Source organism: Giraffa tippelskirchi, chromosome 11, assembly GCF_054371585.1.
Source record: "Giraffa tippelskirchi isolate mGirTip1 chromosome 11, T2T-mGirTip1v1.2.pri, whole genome shotgun sequence".
Taxonomy (NCBI): Eukaryota; Metazoa; Chordata; class Mammalia; order Artiodactyla; family Giraffidae; genus Giraffa; species Giraffa tippelskirchi.
In genome coordinates this window covers 35,122,145-35,146,668 of record NC_137285.1, presented here as the reverse complement: position 1 = coordinate 35,146,668, position 24,524 = coordinate 35,122,145, and the positions used below count along the sequence as shown (strand labels likewise).

The following is a 24,524-nucleotide window of genomic DNA, read 5'->3' as shown; positions in this document are numbered from 1 at the left end:
TGTCACTTTGCCTCCTAATTTTCAGAATGTTGTTTAATCTACCAGTGACTAAGCCATAGGAAAAATAGCTTTCTGTGTTATTATGTAAAGGAAAATGTGGGTGGAGGGAATGAGGTCTGGTTTGTATCCATCGCATGATTTGGACAGTCAGAGGAAAAAGGAAATCTCTGCTCTCCCCAGGTAGGATTATGAGGTTGCTTAGAATTCCACTTTTGGGGAAGTCCACTATCAAGGTGATGTACATTCTCAAGTAGCAAATTGACTCAGCATGTTCCTAAGCCACAGACCTCTTAAGGTGACGTGTGTCAAACTCACGTCATTTGCCCATCTGCTCTCACTAGGTGACAGGGAAACCGTGTGTTTTCCCCACCTCATGCCACACAGAACGGAAGTATACTGAGTTCTCCTGTTGGTCTTGTTCTTATTCACGTTTCTAACAATCAAGACATTCAGTCCCTGATCACAGCTATTAATTTTATTAATTCTCGTCACCTTTCCTCTGTGGCATTCCAAGAACTTATAGTAAACAATTATAGATGATCCTCCTTTACCTAATGCATTTCCTATTTCTTGAATAGTCAAGAAAATTGTCTTACACATTATAAATCTGTTTAAAAATCAAGTAGAATTGTCAAAATTCTAACTGCAATATTCCCCAATGCTTACACTTCTATTTAGCAAATAAATTTTATATCAGAAGGTGACAGCCACCACTATGACATTTTAAAAATATGAGCCACAAGATAGTTTTTTTGATCCTTGAAAAAAGCAGGGAACTAACACTTAATGGGTCCCTGCTATGTGCAAGGAGCAGTTTTGATGGACTAAATAAGTTATATCCTTTAAAAGCAAAATATCTTCTCTTCATCTTTTTCACTAATAGATGATTTTTATCGTGAATAATGAAGTTAGAGAAGGCAGAGTTGATAGAAAATAAACATAAATGTAAGACTTGGGCTTCTTTTCCCCAACAAGTTATGCATAATTTCATATTATGGCTGCTAATTTATTGCCACCCTCATCATGTGGGTGTGTGCGTGCTCAGTCGTGTCTAGTTCTTTGCCATCCCATGGACTGTAGCCTGCCAGATTCCTCTGTCCATGGAACTTTCCAGGCAAGAATACTGGAGTGGGTTGCCATTTTCTCCTCCAGGGGAATCTTCCTGACCTAGTGATCTAACCCATGTCTCGTGCATTAGCAGGTGGATTCTTTACCACTGCGCCACCTGGGAAGCCCACCCTCATCATAGTTCCTGTATCAAAACATTTATTTTCAGCACTAACTGGTATCATTCTAGGCCACCTTATTACCTAGTCAATAGCAATCTTGATGTTTAGCCATTACATCACCTCTTATAAGTGCCCCTTTGAACTGGTTTCTTAAACTCTCTGGGCCTCAATTTTCTTTTCTGTAGAATGGATGACAATAGCAGTTGCCTCACAAATGTGAGGACCAGGTGGCTTATTGCAGTTCATTAACTCTAAGTTGCCATCAGTTATAAAAAGCAGCCTGGCTCCCAAGACATTAATATACAAATGTGATGTCCAAGAAATGATATAATACAGTAATAACTAAAAGAACTGAATAACTAAAGAACAAAAAACATCAGAATAACACCTGGCACATAGTATATGCCCAATACATGTTAACTGGAAACATCTATAAGCAACCAGTGAACCACAATGCGGAAGTGGGCTTTCCATGCTTCTGTAAACCAGGGCACGGCTTCTTTAGCCAAGGCAGAATACCTGGGCACAGGTAGGCGACACCACCCCTGCCCTGGGCTCTGCAAACAGGGAACTCCATCAGTCACTTTAAAACTTTTTTTCCTAGTGGGTAAATCTTTTTTTTCCCAACTGAATTTTATACAGGATCCAATGTATAAAATAAATGAAAGATTTTTTTCTGATTGAAGCTGGGTTAAAGAGGCACAAAGCTCTGCCCACCCTCCCTCCCTTTCCATGGCGGGACAGCCTCCGTAAGGAGCCCTTTCAGGGCAGCAATATCACTTTCCTGTCCTATTTGAGATAATGAGTCCCTGAAATTCTATGAGGGTTAGTTAATTAATCACTCCAAACTCGGTCAAATTTCACCTTATTTAAACGTCACCTAATCTGCGGAATTTCATCAAATGCCACCTTAGTGGTATTACTTAGTGCCCAACACGTGCACTGCACAGAACATATGTTCAATGTACTTTTCTTATCTTCCTCTACTTAGGTCTTCAAATTCCTTCCAATCTGTCACATGTTACTGAGATCATCCTTCCATCTCAACCAAGTCACCTCATGACCCTCCCCAGATGTATTTTATTGTTCTCAGAGGCCCCAGCATGAAGGATGTCATGCTTTTGTTCCACCTAAAGTTTTCTGCTATTAGACTTTTAATTCTAAAGTCTTTTTCTTGACTCTCTCTTTGAGATCTGTCTCAGGAAGCCTCCAGCCAATAATAAGTGAAATTTAATTAACTGTGATTGTGTGTCAGTTATGAGTTTATCAGAAATATAGATGGTGTGAGGGTCTGAACAAGACATAAACTGGGATGAAAGAAAACAAGGACAGGGAAAGAGTAGAAAAGAGGAGGAGAAATCTGGAGTGAATGAGCAACAAAAGAGAAAGGGGGAAGAGAGAGATCCAGAGAGAAAACCAGCAGACCAAAGGAGCTAAAAGTGGGTGCTCAAAACTTTTGAGGTACTGTGGTTCATTTGGGTTGTGGGCGGTTGGGGTCATTGTTCTCCACGATTACTGCTGACCTGCAAACACCTTAATCCTTACATTTCTAAGGTCTCCATTCTAAATGCTTACCTGCTTCACTAAGTATTAGAGAAATGCGGGTCAAAACTACAATAAGGTATGATCTCACACCAGTCAGAAAGGCCATCATCAAAGAATCTACAAACAATAAATGCTGGAGAGGGTGTGGAGAAAAGGTAACTTTTCCTACACTGTGGTGAGAATGCAAATTGGTACAACTATTATGGAGAACAGTATGGAAGTTCCTTAAAAATTAAAATTAGAACTACCATAAGATCCTGCAAACTCATTCCTGGGCATATATCTGGGGAAAACCATAATTCAAAAAGATACATGCACCCCAGTGTTCCTTGGAGCACTATTCACAATAGCCAGGACATGGAAGCAACCTAGATGTCCACTGATAGAAGAAGGGGTAAAGAAGATGTGGTACATACATACAATGGACTATTTATTCAGCCATTAAAAAGAATGAAGTAATGTCATTTGCAGTGACATGGATGTTAGAGATTGTTATACTGACTGAAATAAGTCAGACAGAGAAAGATAAATATCATATGATATTGCTTATATGTGGAATCTAAAAAAATGGTACAAATGAACTTATTTATAAAACAGAGTCACAGATGTAAAAAACAAAATTATGGTTTGGTGGGGTAAGGAGGAAGGGATAAATTGGGAGATTGGGATTGACACATATCCACTACTATATATAAACTATGAATCAGCTCGTAACTTAGTTGGTAAAGCATCTGCCTGCAATGCAGGAATCTGCTTGCAATGCAGGAGACTTGGGTTTGATTCCTGGGTCCAGAAGATCCCCTGGAGAAGGAAATGGCAACCCACTCCAGTATTCTTGCCTGGAAAAACCCCATGGACAGAGGAGCCTTGCAGGCTACAGTCCATGGGGTCGCAAGAGTCGGACACAACTTAGCAACTAAACCACCACATATAAAATAGATAACTAATTAGGACCTACTATATAGCACAGGGAACCCTATTCAATATTCTGGAATGACCTATATGGGGAAACAATCTCAAGAAATAATGCATATATGTATATGCATAACTGATTCATTTTGTTGTACAGCAGAAACTAACATAATATTGTAAATCAACTATACTACAATAAAATTTTTTTGAAATGTTGATCTGAATACTAACCCATTAAAAATTATTCTCTGAACACAGTAGCAAGGATCAGAGCAGTAGCAGTAGTTCCTTTTAAAAAATTTTTATTTATTTATTTTAATTGGAGGATAATTACTTTAAAATATTGTGATGGTTTTTGCCATACATCAGTATGAATTGGCCATAGGCATACATGTGTCCCCTCCATCTTGAACCCCCCTCCCTCCTCACCGTATGAAAACCAAGGCAAGAGTGGGAATCCCTCATCCCTGTCATACCATTAAAGCTTCCAACTGATATATATACAGATAGCCGAAGTAACAACTTTTGATAAATACACTGACATGACTGGTGATGACTTAACTATGGATATCCAACAACACTGAGCCATCCATCTCTTACTTTCATGAAGATTTAATTTTATTTGGCTTTCTTTGTAAGCACGTTTCTTTCATCTTCCTCTATACTAAGTGGCCCCTCGGTGTCTATTTTAAAGCTCTGGGAGCTAACTGGAGAGGAAGATGAGTGTTCTGATTTCTTATTACCATGAGAAGGCTTGAAAAACATGGTAAATGAACAATAATTGATGCTGCTGCTGCTGCTAAGTCACTTCAGTTGTGTCCGACTCTGTGCGACCCCATAGATGGCAGCCCACCAGGCTCCCCCATCCCTGGGATTCTCCAGGAACGAACACTGGAGTGGGTTGCCATTTCTTCCTCCAATGCATGAAAGTGAAAGTGAAGTCGCTCAGTCGTGTCCGACTCTTAGCCGCCCCATGGACTGCAGCCTACCAGGCTCCTGCGTCCATGGGATTCTCCAGGCAAGAGTACTGGAGTGAGTTGCCATTGCCTTTTCCGATAATTGATGAAATACATGTAAATAAGTTCAATCCAAAAAATGGACAAAAGTCCTAAATACATTTCTCCAAAGAACACACAGATGGCCAAAAACATATGAAAAGATGCTCAACATCACTAATTATTAGAGAAATGCAAATCAAAACTTCAGTGAGGTATCACCTCACATCAGCCAGAATGCTGCTGCTGCTTCTGCTGCTAAGTCGCTTCAGTCGTGTCTGACTCTGTGCGACTCCATAGAAGGCAGCCCACCAGGCTCCTCTGTCCCTGGGATTCTCCAGGCAAGAATACTGGAGTGGGTTTCCATTTCCTTCTCCAATGCATGCATGCATGCTAAGTCACTTCAGTCGTGTCTGACTCTGTGCGACCCCATGGACAGTAGCCCACCAGGCTCCTCTGTCCACGGAATTCTCTAGGCAAGAACACTGGAGTGGGTTGCCATTTCCTTCTCCCCTAGTCAGAATGGCCATCATCAAAAACCTACAAACAATAAATGCTGGAGAGGATGTGGGGAAGAGGGAACACTCACTCCTACACTATTGGTGGGAATGTAAACTGTTACAGCCATTAAGGAGAACAATACAGAGATTCCTTAAAAAATCTAGGAGCAATTCTACCATGTGACCCAGCAATCCTACTACTGGGCATATACCCTGAGAAAGCAACAATTTTATTTTATTTTATTTTTTTCATTCACTGAATACTTTATTTTTAAAATTAATTTATTTGTGTTAATTGGAGGCTAATTACTTTACAATATTGTAGTGGTTTTTGCCATACATTGACATGAATCAGCCATGGGTATACATGTGTTCCCCATCCTGCACCCACCTCCCACCTCCCTCCCCATCTCATCCCTCAGGGTCATCCCAGTGCACCAGCCCTGAGTACCCTGTCTCATGCATCGAACCTGGACTGGTGATCTATTTCGCATATGATAATATACATGTTTCAATGCTATTCTCTCAAATCATCCCAGCCTCACCTTCTCCCACAGAGTCCAAAGTCTGTTCTTTACATCTGTGTCTCTTTTGCTGTCTCACATATAGGGTCATCGTTACCATCTTTCTAAATTCCATATATATGTGTTAATATACTGTATTGGTGTTTTTTCTGACTTACTTCATTCTGTATAATAGGCTCCAGTTTCATCCACCTCATTAGAACTGATTCAAATGCATTCTTTTTAATAGCTGAGTAATATTCCATTGTGTATGTGTACCACAGCTTCCTTATCCATTCGTCTGCTGACGGACATCTAGGTTGCTTCCATGTCCTGGCTATAGTAAACAGTACTGCAATGAGCATTGGGGTACATGTGTCTCTTTCAATTCTGGTTTCCTTGGTGTGTATGCCCAGCAGTGGGATTGCTGGGTCGTATGGCAGTTCTATTGCCAGTTTTTAAAGGAATCTCCACACTGTTCTCCATAGTGGCTGTACTAGTTTGCATTCCCACTAACATTGTAAGAGGGTTCCCTTTTCTCTGTACCCTCTCCAGCATTTATTGTTTGTAGACTTTTGGATAGCAGCCATTCTGACTGGCATGAGATGGTGCCTCATTGTGGTTTTGATTTGCATTTTTCTGATAATGAGTGAAGTTGAGCATCTTTTGTTTGTCAGCCATCTGTATGTCTTCTTTGGAGAAATGTCTATTTAGGTCTCTGGCCCATTTTTTGATTGGTCATTTATTTTTCTGGAATTGAGCCGCAGGAGCTGCTTCTATATTTTTGAGATTAATTCTTTGTCAGTTGTGGAAAGCAACAATAAAAGACACATGTACCTCAATATTCACTGCAGCACTATTTACAAATAATCGGGACATGGAAGCAACCAAGATATCCATCTACAGATGAATGGATAAAGAAGAGGTGGTACATATATACAATGGAATATTATTATACTCAGCCATAAAAAATGAATGAATTTGAGTCAGCTCTAGAGAGGTGGATGAAAACCCAGAGCCTGTTATACAGAGTGAACTAAGTCAGGAAAAGAAAAACAAATATCATATATTAACACATAAATATGGAATCTAGAAACATGGTATTGATGAATGTATTTGTGGGGAAAGAATGGAGACACAGATGTAGAGAATGGACTTGTGGATATAGTGGGGGAAGGAGAGAGTGGGACAAATGAAGAAAGCAGCATCAATATATATACACTACTACATGTAAAATAGATAGCTAGTGGGAAGCTGCTATATAACACAGGGAGCCCAGCCTGGTGCTCTTTCATGACCTAGACCAGGACAGGGGAGGGAGGCTCAACAGGGACGGGATATGTGTATAATTATGGCTGATTCACATTGTTGTATGGCAGAAACCAATATGACATTGTAAAGCAACTTTCCTTCAATTAAAAAATTAATCAAGTCTGAACCTATACCATAAAAATGTCCAAGTTAGTGATCAAAACAACCAGCTGTAAAATTAGATTCTGTTTACACTTCACTGTGGAATTTACTTTTCACCATTTGGGAGAGTATGAGGGAGAAAAAAATCTCTTAGTTTAAGAATACTTTCTATGTTTAGTTTTATTTCTGTATCTTTTATTTTTAATTATTGTTTTTTACTTGAATCTGCAGAGTTGTTAGAAAATGTGGAATAAATTGCTGAGGTAATAAAAAATAAATACATGTAAATAACTTAATCACATTTTGGCTATTAAGTTGTTAAGATAATTGATTTCCTTAGTTGATTTTGTCTATGCTACTCATGATCCAAATGATTACAGGGGTTTACTCACTTATTTCTCTCTTCTTGCATGGATGTAAAATACCAGAAAATCAATTTACACTGTACCAAGGTGGGTAAAATAAATGAAAGACAAGCAATTGGATATTCCAACTCAGACTGGAAGCTGAGTTAATTATTTAATTAACTCTGACTATATATAAAAATTTACATTTTGGATACCACCAAAAATAATTCTGCAAAAGGACTCCTTACTTCACTCCAAATCCACATGTCAGAAGCATCACCAATATGGTTTAATCCCGTTATGGGGTCTCTTGAACTGCAGAGGCTATTCTGTTATAACCCAAAGGCGTTGGCAATGGAGGCAGTTTCCTTTTGTGGAGAGAAGTGGTCAAGCTCTGCAGACAGTTGTCCTCCAGTCACTTCATTGTTATTCAACTTTGTTGTGCCTTGGTTTCTTCATCTGTGAAAAGGGATAATCATAGTACCTCATTTCATGTTGTTGCTTTAAATGAGACAATGTCTGCAAAGCACTTAACTATATGTGCCTGCTCTAATAATTATTATCTTTTTGACTGGTCTAAGGTTTTCTCCCCGAGAAGGCAATGGCACCCCACTCCAGTACTCTTGCCTGGAAAATCCCATGGACGGAGGAGCCTGGTAGGCTGCAGACCCATGGGGTCTCTAGGAGTCGGACATGACTGAGCAACTTCACTTTCACTTTTCCCTTTCATGCACTGGAGAAGGAAATGGCAACCCACTCCAGTATTCTTGCCTGGAGAATCCCAGGGACGGCGGAGCCTGGTGGGCTGCCGTCTATGGGGTCGCACAGAGTCGGACACGACTGAAGCGACTTAGCAGCAGCAGCAGCAAGGTTTTCTCCAGAGATACCCCACTCACTTTATTATCAATAGAAGTAGCTCTCAGGTGTAACTATTCTTCTGTTTAAGAGCTGATTTTAGGGCAACCTTGGCATTAATTGAGCAGATCTCACAGAGTTTGTGTTTTCCTGTTGTCCACTTTGCTAATCAGTCAATTTTGTTTATAAAGCTACTATGTACACTAGATATGGACAGTCCATATTTAAAGAGTGCAAGTAAAATAAAACACTTAGCACTAAAACTGTAGCAAACACAATCAACAATTGATGGCTCAGATGCCATGTTAGGATTCTCCAGTGCTTTGTTCCCCTGAGAGTAGTATATGATTAGACTTATATGTATATCATAATTATATATCATACTCAACTTTGTTCTAAAACAATGGTATTCAGGTAGCCCATGAATCTATTGATGAGTGGGCCACTGTTTATAAACTGACTAAATAATTTTTGATGATACATATATTATTCATACTTTCAAGAAAGTATGTAGCTAGCCTTATGATGAATTAAATGTGGATTCATTTAAAAGTACTCCTGAAATCAACGACTCCTTGGCATTAGAATTCTTCAAGCTAAGACTAAACCAATTTCAATCACTTATTATTATAGAAGGTGAGACATTTTTGATATCAAATAGGAGCTTATGTCATAAAACGCAAGATTCTAAGATCCAGTAACATAAAAACAAAATCTCTGTATGGCCAAGACACCACAGAGAAAATAATTTAAACATGTTTAACGTATCTTTAAGAGAGAAAGAGCCCTTACAGGTGAGAAACAACCCAATATATGAACAAAGAATATGAACAAGGCTTTTCAGAGAAGAAAACAAAAAAACACCAATAATAAAGATATGAAATATGCCGAACTTAACTTATTGATCAAAGAAAGGCAAACCAATGATAGGATACTAATTTTTTCTTGCCTTAGCATAATGGCAAACATTTAAAATATTCACAATATAAAGCATTTGTGAGAATGGAGGGGGAAAGGAAACCGTGTTGTCAGTGGGAGTGTAAACTGCTCTGACATGTTGGAGGGCAGCTTGACAGCTTCTGTCAAATTTTTAAGTGAAATGTGGGATATGTAGCTAAAAGAAACACAGTTCACATATGCTAAAGACATAGAGGTTTAAGGATATTCATTGCAGTGCTGTTTGTAGGAGATAAAAATTGGAAATAATCTAAATGCCTACCACCAGGGTTATGAATAAATAAATTATAATAGAGCCATACAATGGAATATTAACCTCCTATGTAAATAAGATAGCCCTGTGCAAGAATACTATATGGATCACTGTCCCTGACATATTGTTGAGTGAAAAAGAAAAGTTGTAAAATATGTATGTGCTGTGCTTAGTCACTCAGTCATATCCAACTCTTTGCGACCCCATGGACGGTAGCACACCAGGCTCCTCTGTCCATGGGATTCTCCAGGCAAGAATACTGGGGTGGACTGCCAAGCTCCTGATCTAGGGATCAAACCCAGGTCTCCCACATGGCAGGCGGATTCTTGGCCGCGTGAGCCACCAGGGATGCCCAGAATATGCATGATAAGATTAAATTTTTATGTAAAAAAGCACATTTTTTTCCTGTCTGTATCTTTCTTTTTCTGTTCTTCTTTATCTCCATCTAAAATTCTAATTCCTTCAATATGTACATTTATATCTATGCCTCTATATGTTCTAAGTACATAGGTAAAGAATATACGATACTTCATAAATTCTCAAGAGTGCACCTAGAAAGTGAAAATTAGGGAAAAAAAGGGAGCAATTTTATTGTGTATTTATTTAGAAAAAGGAAGCAATTTAAAATTTTGCTTTTTACTTTACACAATTATGTGTATTTGAATTCTTCGTTTTATGACACACATTTATTACTTTTATAAACACAAAGATTAAACGTAATAATTTTCCCCAAATGTTCCTCATTCCTAGAAACAGAAATGTCTGTTCAGAATGAGTGAGACATTCAGCCTTCAGACGCCTTTCTCTGATATCCCGATACTGCCCCTTGGAGGATGTGGGGAGAAGGTTCCTACGAATGAGAAACTCAGCAGACATCTTAGGAAGAGGACACACTGACAGCAAAGGCCAATATTGTATTTCTTTATTTTCATGACTGTGTGTTGGGAGATGCAGGGTCAAGACAGATGTTTATAGCCACTTCTCACCCTAGGGAAGGAAACAGGTGCAGGTCTTGAGTCCAAAGACAATAGCATTCTTTTGATCAGAGCTGTTGGACAGGAGACTAGGGAGGCTGGTGGAAACTGTCATATCTCGTGGAGTGGCATCAGGATGGAACTTGGTTGAACCATATGGATCTTCTGATTCTTTTTCTCCATACTTTGTGCCTGATGGTCATGGAATGATGTGATCTGTAGCCTCACTGATGGGTGTCATGGTTGCCTAAAGATAAGCCATCTAACTACCTTTAGCCTATAGAGTGGCACCTATTACAATAACATCTGTAACTCTAAATACCAGAGACGGCCCTTGGCAGAGTTTGTCTGGCAGGATATCTAATTCTACCCATGAAAGGCGAGGGCAAGTGAAAGCAGAAAGGGAATACTTGACACCCAGTGGTCACAAGGAAGAGCTGTGCAGACAGGGCAAGAGAGCGGGGCACAAGGAGTAACCAGTGCCATCTCAGACCTAGCTCATCTCTCCCAGGCAAAACTGTGACCTAACTGCACTCACTTCATACTTCAACCCCTCCTTCCCTTTATTCCTCTCAACCCTAGCCTGCTCTCCTTGGCTGGAAGCCTTCCTTCAGTGCCCTGGCCTCCTTCCTACCCTGACCAGGTGGTCTATAAGCATAGTTCATTCAAGAAAATTCTTGAAATGTGTCCATGAATCCTCTTGGGTGGGTGATTAAAGTTTCATGCTTTCATGGTGACGACCTGGGTTATATTTCTGGGAAGAGTACGTGTAGCAGAATCCACCACCTCACTCCAAGGTACTAAATAACCATGGAAGTGAAGTGAAAGCAGTGGGCTTCTTACACAAGTGTGGATTCAGCCAGGTTGTTGCCCCTTCACTAATCCTGCCACACCAGCAGCTGCCACTTTTGTGCATAGTGCTGTGGGGTGCTGAAGAAGCATGGATCCGCACTGCCCTTCAGAGAAGACTCTGGAGCCTAGAAAATAAAAGAAGAAGCTGCCTGACATTTCCTTGGAAAAGCAGATGAAATTTAATGTTTTCTTCTTCCTACAAACATAAACACAAAAATTTGCAAACAATTTCAGAAGGCTCACGGAGGCCAAGATGTGCTCCCCTGCACTAACGGGAAAGGGCCAGGGAGGAGCTGCACCACCAGGGTTTTAAAAATCTGAGCTCAGATAAAGTGTGTGAGTCACTCGGTTGTGTCCACTCCTTGCGACCCCATGGACTGTAGCCTGCCAGGCTCTCCTGTCTGTGGAATTCTCCAGGCAAGAATACTGGAGTGGGTTGCCATTTCCTTCTCCAGGGGATCTTCCTGACCCAGGGATTGAATCCAGGTCTCCTGCATTGCAAGCAGATTCTTTACCATCTGAGCCACTAGGGAGGCTGAGTTCATATAGGATATGTGTAAAAATGAGAAAGAAAGAATTTGTTTTTCGTTTTTCTCCTTTCCTCCATCATCCCCCTTTTCTCTCCCTCCTTAGGAATAAATCCTTGATCTTATACTTGCTCTTCATCTGGATGTAACTAGATGCTGTTGAGACTTCAGTGTGACACTTCCAGATAAAATACAGTCAGTTCTGCTATAATGTGACCTACACTTTTCTAAAAACCAAGTGCACTATATAAAATTGCACAATAAACACCACAGAGTTTATGGGGGAAATAGGATTAAGGGCATAACACTGAAATTCTGTCAGTGGTAAAAGATGATAGGAACCTAATGAAGAAAGACATCGGTCTTACACATATTAAATGGTTAAGAAACACATAAATACTATAATAAATATGGCATTTTGCCTAGGAAAAGACCTGAAGTTTGTTCATGGAGGTGAGTGCAGGAAGAGTCGCAGCTACAAACTATTGAAAAATGGCAACAGAGGCTTCCCAGGATGGAAAGCTGTTTTAACACCAGATATGGACAGTTAGCTGGTGAGTGTTTGAGGTGTGTATGCATTTTGTATATTCCTAAATGGCCCAGTTCAGCTGGGTTTTGCATTTACCTAGCATTTCTTGCAGACAAAATCACATATGAGGAAACACAAAATTCTGGTTATACTCAAATTGTACCCTGGTATATTTGTCACGGTGAAATAAATTCTCATTTTCAATACAAATATTATGGCAGGACTGACTGAATCTAAATAAAAAAAAGATTACAATCTAAAGAGTAAAAAGCCATTAAGACCACAATGAAATGATGCTGTAAAAAGGTAGCAATAAGTTAGTGTTTCTAAGCAGAGAATACATAACTCAAGTAAATCTAAGTGTCTTTACTTCACTCTAAGGTCTGTCTCAACACAGTGATAAATTCTAGCACAATGCAAATTGGGCTCCATAGCTTTGAAACACACTGTTGCTCTTGAGTGAGCCCTCTCAGCACCAGGAAGAAGTTGTTAAGACACCCAGACTTCCTGGAAAGTCCTCATCGGACATTCTTCTCCCTTATATCCCATACCCAATGGTAGTTACACTAATCTTACTTTCCTCTCTTCTTTATGATTCCTGTTCCCTCTACCTGCACCCCAACAGCCCAGCAAACCAAATTCCAGCCATTACTAGTTCTCTCCTAATCACCTTTTCCTCCCTCTCTCACCCCTTTTCCAAAAGTAAAAATTCCACACGTAGGTGTGTTACTTTCGTATTACTACTATAACAAACTACCATAAACTCAGTGGCTTAAAGCAACCCAAATTCATTATTTTACAGTTCCGGATGTCAGAAGTCCAAAATGAGCTTAAAGGGGCTGAAATCATGGTGTTGGCCACATTCCTTTCGGAGGTTCTAGGGAAGAACCTGCTCTTTGTCTTTCTCAGCTTCAGGAGGTCTTTGGCTTCAAGCCCCATATCACTCTGACCTCTGCTTCTGTCATCACATTTTCCTTGACTCTGACCCACCCCCTCCAACCCCACCACTTCCTCTTACAAGGACCCTTGTGATTATGTTAGGTCATATGGATAATCCAGGAGAATCTTCCTCCCAAGATCCTTAATTTAATCACACGTGTAAAGTCCCTTTGATTACCTTGATGGTAACATATTCACAGTTTCCAGGGATTAGGATGTAGACATCTTAGGGTGCCATTATTCAGCCTACTATACCAGTAGTGATCTTCAAAATGCTTAACAACCAAAACGCTACTTAAAGCAGAGGATCTGACTCTCAGAAAGGTCTTGGGTCTTGATGTTAGAGTGGGACCATGCAGATTCTGGCGTGCTGGTTGACGGACTGTGGAGGGCCAGGCGGTCTAGGGTGATGGTGAGAAACTCCAGAGTTGGGACAAGTGATTCTCTCTAAGCAACACTAAACACTTCAAAACTTTTTTATGGCAAATACGGCCACACCCATGTGTTTTGGCTGATCTACCTGTGCTCTTCCTTCCATGGATCAGCTTAGCTTCTCTAGGCTTTTATAAATTTTCCTCTCTACCCTCATCCATGATCAGAACACATATCTTCTGAGATTTTATTGTGTGATGTACTTGGCCCTTTTCCCCCTGAAATGTCTAGTTAAACCTCATTACAATCCTATGATTAGATTCTATACTTATCTTCCTTTTGCAATAACATATCTGGGGTCATATGTACAACAATTAATATGTAACTCATTGTTAGGGCCTGGATCTGAATTCAAACACTTTGCTTTAGAAATTGGACTCTTAACCACTGTGGTTAGTATCTTCAAGGAGACTCATGTCTCTTTAGCAGATAAAGAAAGCATGAACAAAGCTGATGCAGGCAATGTTGAGGTGCAAAGTGGCAACCCCACGTCCAAATGCAGTTTGTGGGTTTACATATCACCCCTACCCTATACAATTTAATGATTATAGGGAGGACTTCTTGATCACATGGTAAGATTTTTATTACACTGTAGGACCAAACCTGAATACTCTTGAATAGATATTCTATAGTATAAAGATGAAAAACAACCTTCAAAGCAAGTCCAAAGTCCAATTTATCTTAGCCACATAACATTTTAGAAAAAGGTATAGCTGTAAGCATGTGATAAAATAGATGAAGAAATAAATGGATAAAAAAATCCATAGCCAAGAGTTTTATTGTAAGACCCAATTGACTGTGCTACAATACTACTTCCATGATTCTATAATATCATATTCAGCTTTCTCAAATGAGTAAAGGGTAGCAGGGACAGGAGAAGCCACAGAGAGGAGGATGACAGAACCACTTGTGGACTTTGAGCCTTTCATTAATCTCTATCTGATCATAGTTAGAAATGTATTGTTCATACCCAGAGAAAATGATATCTAACAGAAATAAGTAACACTACTCAAAGAAAAAGAGAGTTGCAGATATTTTTGGATTTTGCTGTTTGAAATAAAATTTTGGTTTGGAGAGGAATGAGTATTAGCTTTTTCATTCACTTAATTGTTGCATTATTTTTTAATGAAGGTAGAATGAGATCTTGATTGGGGATAGAATAATATGTATAAATCAGACGGTTAAGTAGAGTGTTAGAGGCTGAAATTAATGTTACTTAAAGATGGTTGGGAGCAGAGTTGGAAGCACATTCTACTTTAAACCGTTTAACCTGATTAAGAAACTAAAATATTCTTGCTAATTTGGAAAATACACTTGATATTTAAAATTTCCTAAAAGGTAGCTGTCCTCCTACCTTTATGATGGATTATTGGATGATCTCAGTCAAAAAGGATAGTTATTACCATAAGAAAAAGTCCTGCAACAAAGCACATGTTGCCACTTTACTCATTATTGAAGTGCCCTTATGACTGTCAGAGAAAACAGGTAAGATGCTAGGGGAGGCAGAGAAAGAGAGATCAAAGTGTTTTGTTTACTTCTTTGAAATCTTGTAGTACTTACTATTTACTGTGCATACTTCTTGATTCATGCTGAAAATTGGAATTCACCCATGTCTCTCTTTTTCCTGTCTAAGATGCAGATTGGGCACATTTTGTTAACTCCATCAATCCCTGCCCCCACGCATTAGCGCATGCACACGTATACCTAGCCAGTGGAAAAGAAAAAAGAGTTACTCACATTCATCCATTTTACAAAGATTTCCAGGCTGCAATGGGAGGGCTTTACCTCTCCCTGAAGGATGAATAAATAGGTAGCTTTTCTGACAACCTGTTCACAAACTGAAGTGAAAACTGAGACCAAGGTCTTGCTCTACTGGCACTTATGAGATCCACTCCTGGCAACATGGAGAGAATAGTCATTTGCCTGATGGTCATCTTCTCTGGGACAGTGGCCCATAAGTCAAGCTTCCAAGGGCAAGATCGCCTCTTTATTAGACTGCGTCAACTTATAGACATTGTTGATCAGCTGAAAAACTATGTGAATGACTTGGTAAGGCCATACTTGGCACAACACAATTCAAATAATATTCTTCAGTTACTATAAAAGGAGCTTTTTGACTTATTAAAATAACTCAGAACTAATTTTCTTTTGCTCTAGGATCCTGAATTTCTGCCAGCTCCAGAAGATGTAAAGGTAAGACCAGTTGAATTTGTTTGTGAAAATGCATTTGATAAAAGTTTTTAAATCCAATTAAGGGAGGATTAACATGATTATTTAGAAATAGTATCAATGAATTTTGTGGTTTAATACTTAGTTATTTAATAAATACATTTACTATATAGTTATTTCTAATTTGCCCAAATATTCATTGATTTACCAACAAGCCAACCTATAAAACACTACATACCTTATATATTTTTATCTTCAAGTATCTCTAAGAGTACTCCCAATTAGTACTGTTGAGACAGAAAAACAAAACTAGAAAATAAATCTATACTATGATCATTTTCTGAACAATGATCAAGTAATTACATTTTAAGAGTCTGTGCATAAAAGTTCTTGAGGCTTCTTTGTAAATCTATGAAACATAGACACAAACCATAGAAACAGGATTCAGTTTTTGATAATTAGAAAGGAAGGGAGAAAGAAAGAAAGAAAGAAAGGCAGAAAGGAAGGGACGGTAAAAGGGAGAGAAAGAGAGAAAGAAGGAATAAAAAGAGAAGGAAAGAAAGAATAGATTGCAGAACAGCATGGAGGAATACTGGTGCGGAAATCAAGGCTATTCTTTAGAATATAATTCCCATATACCTTGGCCTGAATGGGTCTCGTCTTTGGCCTTCGGTGAGGTCTTTTGAAAGGACAATTTTCAACAACTCATCCCATTCTCTTAAGCCATTTAAATCCATGAGGTCCCAGGAAGAAGAGGTGTAGTGTGTAGTTCAAGAGTACTGTGAGCTGATCTTTCCCTTGGTAACTTCTATCTAGTCTTAAGTTTTGGTATCCTGAGGGTATAAATGCATTTGGGGGAAACAGTTTCACTGTCACAGAGCTTTAACTGCATAAATTAGAATAACTATAAAAGTACTACCAGTAATTAGGACACTACAAAGGGGAGACTTATGAAGATACATTGCAAAGAAAACAGTTATCGTAAATGACTGTGTAAAAGTTTAGAAAGTGAATGAGTCACAACTATTGCTTTTCTCTAAAATTCACTCTCTGTCTCTGAACCTAACCACTCTCATTTACTAAGTCCTTTTCTAATAAGCAGCATCTAAAATGAAAGTAGCACATTCAGCTTATTGGAAAGACTTTTTCAAAAAGTAAGACTGTTTCTTAATGTCCTAATTATCAAAACATGTATTTTTCAGCATCTCATGTCCTTTGTCTAACTGCTGTGGTTAGAGTTCTTTCTGAAGTTTCTTAGCTGCAGTCTATGACTTGCAAAATAAGAAAGATATCCCATTTCTAACTTTAGTTGATCCAGTGGGTACTCTCTTCATATGCTTTGTTAAAGCAGATGTTTTTTATCTTATATCATAATGACAGGATTTTGTCTCAGTGAGATTGTATCTATCTAGTAATCAGATCAAGCAATGCTAGCTATGATACAAGTGAATAATGGTATAACTAAGATTTTTAAGCCATGCTGGCAGGCAAACCCAGGAGAGAAGAAAATAGATCAAGGTCACAGTAGTGTTATATCAAGTTTTTCAGGACTTGCATCAAAGCAGAGTCTATCAGAGATTTTAAAAGATTAAAAAGTTCAGTGAAAATAAATTCATTAAAATGTTGCATATAAATGTTGACAGTGATTATCTAAGGTTGCTAATTGGCCTCATCAAGTATCTTTCTTTCTCTTTCTAATTATATAACCAGTGGTCCTCATCTGGTGGTGACTTTGCCCTCTGAGAACATTTGGGATTATCTGGAAAACTTTCTGGTTGCCACAGTTGTATGTGTGTAGGTTTCTATTGGCATCTAGTAGGTAGAGGCCAGGGATGCTACTCAACATTCTAGAATGCACAGGACAGTCCTAACAACAAATGTCAACAGTGCTACTACTGAGAAACCCTGATATAAACCTAGTTTGTAAGCGGGACAAAGGTAATTTTACCCCACTGGCAAAACTTCCTAGTGTGAATGGCCAGGGCTTTCTTTGGAAAAAAAAAAAAAACTATATAGGTCAAAAGGAAACTGTAAGGAGGCAAGTATTTTCAAATATTCAATTGCAATCAACAAAGCCAAGTGCACCTACTTGCAAAAGCAACACTTGACTGTTCTCTGGCTAAAGAGAAGAGTGGTTACTCTTGCTTTTGATTGCCTTACTGCTTCCTCTATTCTGCAAAACTAATGCTTCCAGGTGTTAAAGGAAGAGGGAAGCAAAGCCTTGCCCTCTGAGTCTGCAAGGCACAGCAAAGGAAAGCAGTGGTTCTGCTCCCAGACGGTGGTGCTGCACATGAACTCAGGGTCATCCTGAGTAACAGGGCACCTGCAGCAGCCCGAATCAAGATTAACCTCTCTACTCCCCGTCTCAATGCATCCTTAAAGCAGTTAGCAGGGCAGCTTCTCTGCTTCTTTTCCTGTTTGAGGCTGCCTTTGACGTGCATCTGAAGCCGAATCCAGCAGCTGTTTGTCCTGGACCACAGACTACCAGGGACAGCTGTGCTGCTTGCAGAAAGCACAAAGCAAAATTCCACTGTGTATTGACACAGGTGCGCAAGGAAGCACAGTAGAGATAGCACAGCCGCATCAGTAGGGGCATCGGTGTCCAGATGCCATTCAGAGGTATTCAGAAAGGCTTTCTCAGGTGCAAAATCTTTGCTCACTTGTCTTGACCACTCTCGGCAATACTGTCTTGAGGGAGTTCATTTCGTAGGCCCCTACACTTCTTTGGAACCTAATTTTCTTTCAACATACACATGTTAATGTTAACTCAGCAAAATGGGCCTCTGTGAGAAATGCTGGTTTCTCAGATCATCGCGGATGAAGCAGTTAGTGTTTTCAGTTTCAGCTGGAAAATTTACCTCTTTAAATATGAATATTATTTTTTTCCAGTAAGTTAAGCCGGTTGTGGTCAAAAAGAAGAGAAAAGAAAAAACTTCTACAAACATGAACATGTGGTTTTCAAGGAAAAAAAAGTGCTATAATTAACATTTATAAATAGTTTCTATTAAATAAGCATTTTGGCAAACATATGTAAAGGACATTATTTCACCCTTATGACAGGCAAGCTGCTCTGATATAAGGAAACCAGATAAGCTGGTTCTCGGCTTGTGGCTACGTATGCAAAGCAAATCTGATGGGGTTGTGTCTTAAAGGTGCATGTTATTAACCAACATTCATATTGGGTAAGCATATAGGCTGGAAAATGCAAAGCAGGCCAGATGCTATTTTCAGCTGATTGTCCATGGGAAGATTCAGGTAATATTGTTGTATATATGATGGGTCTTGTAGGAACTGAGAGAAGTTGCAGCTTCTAGATACATGGCAGTAGCTTCATGCACATTGGTGAAATGAAGATATAGCAACTTTGTCGGGGGTGGGGGAAAATAGCATCATTTACAGACATTTGCTGAAAGAAAAAATTAACCTGAATACAAGTTCTCAGATCAGCATGAAAATGATTCCAACAAGTCAGTATACATTTGGTTCTTCCAGTGAATTCCATATCATTTTCAGTTCAATTGCTAAGATTCTGATTTGTTCACTAGCCACTGGTTATTTGACTAAACCAAGAATCAAGTTTTTGATCCATGATCTGCCCAATTCTCCATGCTCTGAGACATTACTCTTACTTTATAAGGGACAGTCTTCACTCCCTTGTGGGTGCGGGGGTGGGGAGGGCACATCTCAAATTCTGTTCCTCAACCACTTGATTCAGGCAGATCCCACCCTGACTGACTTGAGAGTGTGAATGGGATTTTAGAAAAGTCACGCATGGTCTATGGCAGGTGGACTGAATCTTAGTTTGGAATGTACCATCCGAGGTAGGCACCCACTTCATTTCCCCAAAGGAGGAGTTTTAAACTCACTTAATTCATTTGTCCACTCTGCAAATATTTGTTGAGCATTCACTAGCTTTCATTATGCCAGGCATTGTACAGGAAAGGTGCTGTTCAAGACATGTATGTCACTATTAAAGACTCCTATGTATACTGAAGAGAGAAACCAACAAATGAAACAATTTTTAATCAGACTACCACAGCATAGGGGCTTCCCTGGTGGCTCAGATGGTAAGGAATTTGTCTGTAATGCAGGAGACCCAGGGTTGATTCCTGGGTTGGGAAGATCCCCTAGAGAAGGAAATGGCTACCATTCCAGTATTCTTGCCTGGAGAATTCCATGAACAGAGGAGCCTGGTGGGCTAAAGTCCATGGGGTCACAAAGAGTCGGACACGACTGAATGACTAACACACCACAGCATAACTCGCCCAAAGCTGCCACAAGCCATAATGTAACTCTTAGAGTGTCATGATTTATAAAGTGTGTTCTACAACCAAACTAACCCTCCCAGAAAGACCAAGAGTTCTGCCCAACACTCAAACCTCAAAATGACATAGGAAGACAGAACTGTGGCAAAGTGAGGCTCCATCTTCTTGTCTGTGAGACAAGGAAACGTCCTCTCGCCCCTAACATGGGGAAATTTCACATGATAAGAGTCTCCTCTTCAGCCCAAAGATTAAGTAGGACATGAATCATTCCTCATTTGTCTACTGAAATGAATGTGATCCAAGGCACTGCAGGAAAAAAGGATTGGGAAGGTAATTTTTACTTTCTGAATTACTTTCATTAACCTGCACACAAATAATTTCTCTTTCAGAGACACTGTGAGCGGTCAGCTTTTTCATGTTTTCAGAAGGTTCAACTAAAGTCAGCAAATAATGGAGACAATGAAAAGATAATCAACATATTAACTAAACAGCTGAAGAGGAAACTACCTCCCACAAATGCAGGGAGAAGACAGAAACATGAACTAGTAAGACTGTCGTTTGTCATCCATCTTATTTGTACTTATTAACTATATCTATTACATTACACAATTTCACACACACACACACACACACACACACGTAGAGCCTCCAGTGCCTTCCTTCCAGTTACATGTTACGCCTTATCATATAGGGTGTTTTGAGAAGTGAAGTCACCTCTTTTTAGTCCACAGACTTGAAAGTACTAACAGCCAATTAGAATTTGCTAATGGTCTCTGGTAGCTGAAATAAGTTAATATAGCTTTCTGAGGTGAGGAAGTCATTAGGCAGAGGATCCAACTGTGACTTAAGAATTAAAAAATATTCTCCTCTCATTATATGATCACATATAACTTGCAATTTTATTAACAAGAGCTAGACCCTAGCTTTCCTAGAAGAAAAGAGACAGCCTTCAAGACACCAGGATAAATCTCAATCTCTGCCTTTCTCTTTTAAAGAATATTACCGTCCTATATAATTGCAGAGTCAATACTACATTTAAAGTGATAGATCCCATTATTTGGCTAGGGAATTTCAATATTCCCTAGTTTTGGGGGTCCTGAGAACCTTTTGTATGTTTCCTCTTATGCTAACTCAGCTCATGAGTTGAGCTGAGCATTGAGCATTGCTCAATGCTGATAATCTCGTGAGTAATTCAAGCACTAATCAAAACCAGTGGATGAACACATAAGATAAATTACTAGACTTTTTTGTCTCTCTCTTCTAAGGGACTGCACATGTGAGCAAATGAACTCTTAATTACAATATCAAAATGATTTTATTTCCTTTGATTGCTTGGCAAGGTTAGAATGTGAAAAGTATCTCTCCAAAATTTTTCTCAGGAAGAAAAGAGCTGAGCCTATCTCTGAAACAAATGTCAAAGAAACAAAACAGTAGTACTGGCACTGAACTTAGAACTATTCAGTGAAGCACCTTCATTTGATAGATAGGAAAGTGAGACCAAGGATGTTAAGTGACTTGTCCCAAGCCCCACAAATATTAAGTGCCAGAATGAGAATTAGAACTTAAATTTCTTATCTTTCAAATATCTCTCACCACAACATCAAACTGGCATTAGAGATGCTAAATAGCAAGCAATGGTCTGGTGTTTGGTATTGCAATAGGAATAGGATACAAAACATAAAAAAGATTTTTTTAAAAAAAAAGAAATATAAGTGGACAATACACATATAAAGAATTGTTTAATCTCCTCATGAACAAATAAATGCAAGATAAGAAAAGAAATCCTATTTTTTTCCAATTAAAAAATTTTAACAATGCCCAATAATGGCAAGAATGTTCTATGTGAATAGAGATAAAATAGTTTAATAATGTACTTCAAAAACCTTAAAATATTTTATCCTTTTAACTCAATTTATTAATTCTACTTTTAGTAGTTTATTAAATAAAATAAAGAAGTATATGAAAAATTACTCAGAGATGTTCACTGCAGCACTGTATACAATAGTGAAAAGTTAGGAGCAATCTATGTGTCCAAAAATAGTAACACTTCAATCCTATGTATGAATACAAAGCAACCATTATGGGCTATATTTTTGAAGAATATTTAATATGTAGGAAATGCTTGTGATATGTTAAGTGTAGAAAAGGCAAATTAATAACCAGTGTAAACATAAATGCAAAGAAAAAAATTACCAGGAGGACACATATCAAAATATTGCAGTTATTATCTCCGAGATTAGGATGTCAAGTGATTTTTCTCACTGTTATTTTCTAAACTATTTCATGAGTTTCTCAATTTTTTTTCAGTGAACATGATTTATGTCTCTAATTAGAAAACATAAAATTTGAATGAACATTTTATTGAGTAGGAAAAAAGTTTTAGAGAAAATTATTTCTCTTTCATTGATTTCTAGACATGTCCTTCTTGTGATTCTTATGAGAAAAAACCACCCAAGGAATACCTAGAAAGACTGAAATCACTCATCCAAAAGGTATATAACAAATTACATTTGATTTTCTATTTCATCCTTACCCAGATGGCTTCTTAAGTAGAAGTCACTCATGATATTCTATTTTCACAGATGATTCATCAGCATCTGTCCTAGAACACATGGGATATGAAGGTTCCTGAAGATCTCACTTGAAGCTGGACACTATATTGCATACTTTAACACAGCAGTGAAACTCACTTCTTGGTGTTCCAAGTGGATGAGTACAATGTATTAGTGATGGGGGGAACACTCAGCTGAGTGTTCAAGGTTAGGATTATTTCTCCAAAATCACTATGCAGTACTTCGGTTTGATCTACATGCTCTGTTTAGTTAACTTGAAAAAATTTTCTACTCAATTTGAGTCTGATTTCTTATGTTATAGATTTCTATGGCTTCTAAAGTTTTTACTTTATCTTACTGCTCACCTATGACACTTCTTGGAGAAGCTTAAAAATTTTAACCAAAAATTCAGTTTGGGAATTTGTTGATCTTATATTAACCTTGATCTTGATTGCAAAAAAGAATGAGGTTTCTGATGATCAGAACTTAAAGGGTGTAATACCTTCACTCAATCTGAAAAATATAGAAGCATAGGGTGAAAATAAAAGCTGAAGCCTTTGTACTTTTAAGGAAAAGAAAACTAAGTGTTTAAAATCGATATCTGAAGAGGTTGTTTTTTTTTTTAATCTCAGAATGTCTAACATATAAATATATGATTTATTTATGTACCTGGGGGATAGCTTTACCAGATGGCTCCCAAAATTTTGACGTCTTTATTGGAATCTGTCAAAAATATTTTAATACTATACATATGAATGTATTTACGGAATAGACTCTTCTGGACTTTTTTCCTCTAAATGGGTATGATAGTACCTTCCCCAACTCAAGTCCCTTTATAAGTTAACATTCTAAGCCTTTGGAAATGGCAATTAAAATCAGAAGAGGGACACACATTAGATGGTCTTCTGGAACTAAACAGAATTTTAAAAAATCTTGTAGCTCTCTTCTTAAATTGTTATAAAGACTGTATGGGAGCGAGCTAATGATGCCAAATGTCTGTTTCCTTCTTCTTTTCTTTCTGCTTTTTAAACAGACAGACATTTCGTGTTTGTATGCTCTGCATAAGGCAAATCAGTCACCTATACAAAGTCAAGATCAGAAGACAAATCAGGAGTCCAGGACTCCTAGCAGAAAACAGACGTTTGCATAAGCGTCCCAATCTTTACTGTCAATCACGGGCAGTAACAACAAGCAACCTGCTCTAACTGCCATTTCATATCAAGGCCAGCAGTTTATTTAAATATAAAGTTAAAAACGCTAGAAAAATTAATTTTTCACTAGAATGTTATAAGCTATTTGAAAATCTCTTATTGTTAAAGTAGCTGTGAATGCGCAAGAGGACGTTGTATGGAAAATGCTTTACATTCTCAAGAAGAAAATGATCTACTTAAAAATATTTCTTGAACAAGTATAGATAATTATCATTCTAAAATGTATGTTAGGAATCAGTATTTCATCAATTCTCAATGAGATGTGTGATCATCAGAAACAGGGTGTTCTGTTTTAAATTTTTAAAATGTTATTACAAGGAAATCATTTGCATCATGATCCTAATATGCATCTAAAGCCTGCCTCAGCATTAGGCCAGGTTGTTGGAAAAAAGTGGAAAGTGAGCATGAATTTGACTTGGGAAAGATGGAGTCCTTATTTCTCATTTCTGGCTTTATAGTTGTTGGTTTCTTTGACACTGTGATTTTATATTTAAAACAATGTATTTATTTTGGTGTGTTTACTGTTAAAAATCTCTGTTTTAATCCTTTTGACCAGAAATTCTAC

General features: G+C 38.4%; 2 protein-coding genes across 2 annotated transcripts in view; one reads left to right on the top strand and one right to left on the bottom strand.

Moving 5' to 3' along the window:
* The window catches only part of LOC145527245 (uncharacterized), a 169,059-nt gene that overhangs the window by 88,145 nt on the left and 56,390 nt on the right, over positions 1–24,524 (bottom strand). The window contains exons 2-5 of the mRNA XM_081544930.1: positions 16,571–16,764; positions 15,323–15,466; positions 10,496–11,460; positions 7,693–7,903 (exon numbers count right to left, since the gene is read on the bottom strand). The gene's annotated coding sequence lies outside the window, so the exon portion shown is untranslated. The remainder of the gene's footprint in view (positions 1–7,692; positions 7,904–10,495; positions 11,461–15,322; positions 15,467–16,570; positions 16,765–24,524) is intronic.
* On the top strand, positions 15,644–22,802 carry IL21 (interleukin 21). Its single transcript, XM_081544929.1, has 5 exons — positions 15,644–15,811; positions 15,920–15,955; positions 20,586–20,741; positions 22,611–22,688; positions 22,779–22,802. Exons 1-5 carry the CDS (start codon positions 15,644–15,646, stop codon positions 22,800–22,802), a joined length of 462 nt encoding a protein of 153 aa, XP_081401055.1.

Coding starts and splice junctions, on each gene's coding strand:
- IL21 (XM_081544929.1), top strand. CDS start 15,644: ATGAGATCCACTCCTGGCAACATGGAGAGAATAGTCATTTGCCTGATG. Junction 15,812..15,919: donor AAAACTATGTGAATGACTTG/GTAAGGCCATAC, acceptor CTTTTGCTCTAG/GATCCTGAATTTCTGCCAGC. Junction 22,689..22,778: donor TGAAATCACTCATCCAAAAG/GTATATAACAAA, acceptor CTATTTTCACAG/ATGATTCATCAGCATCTGTC.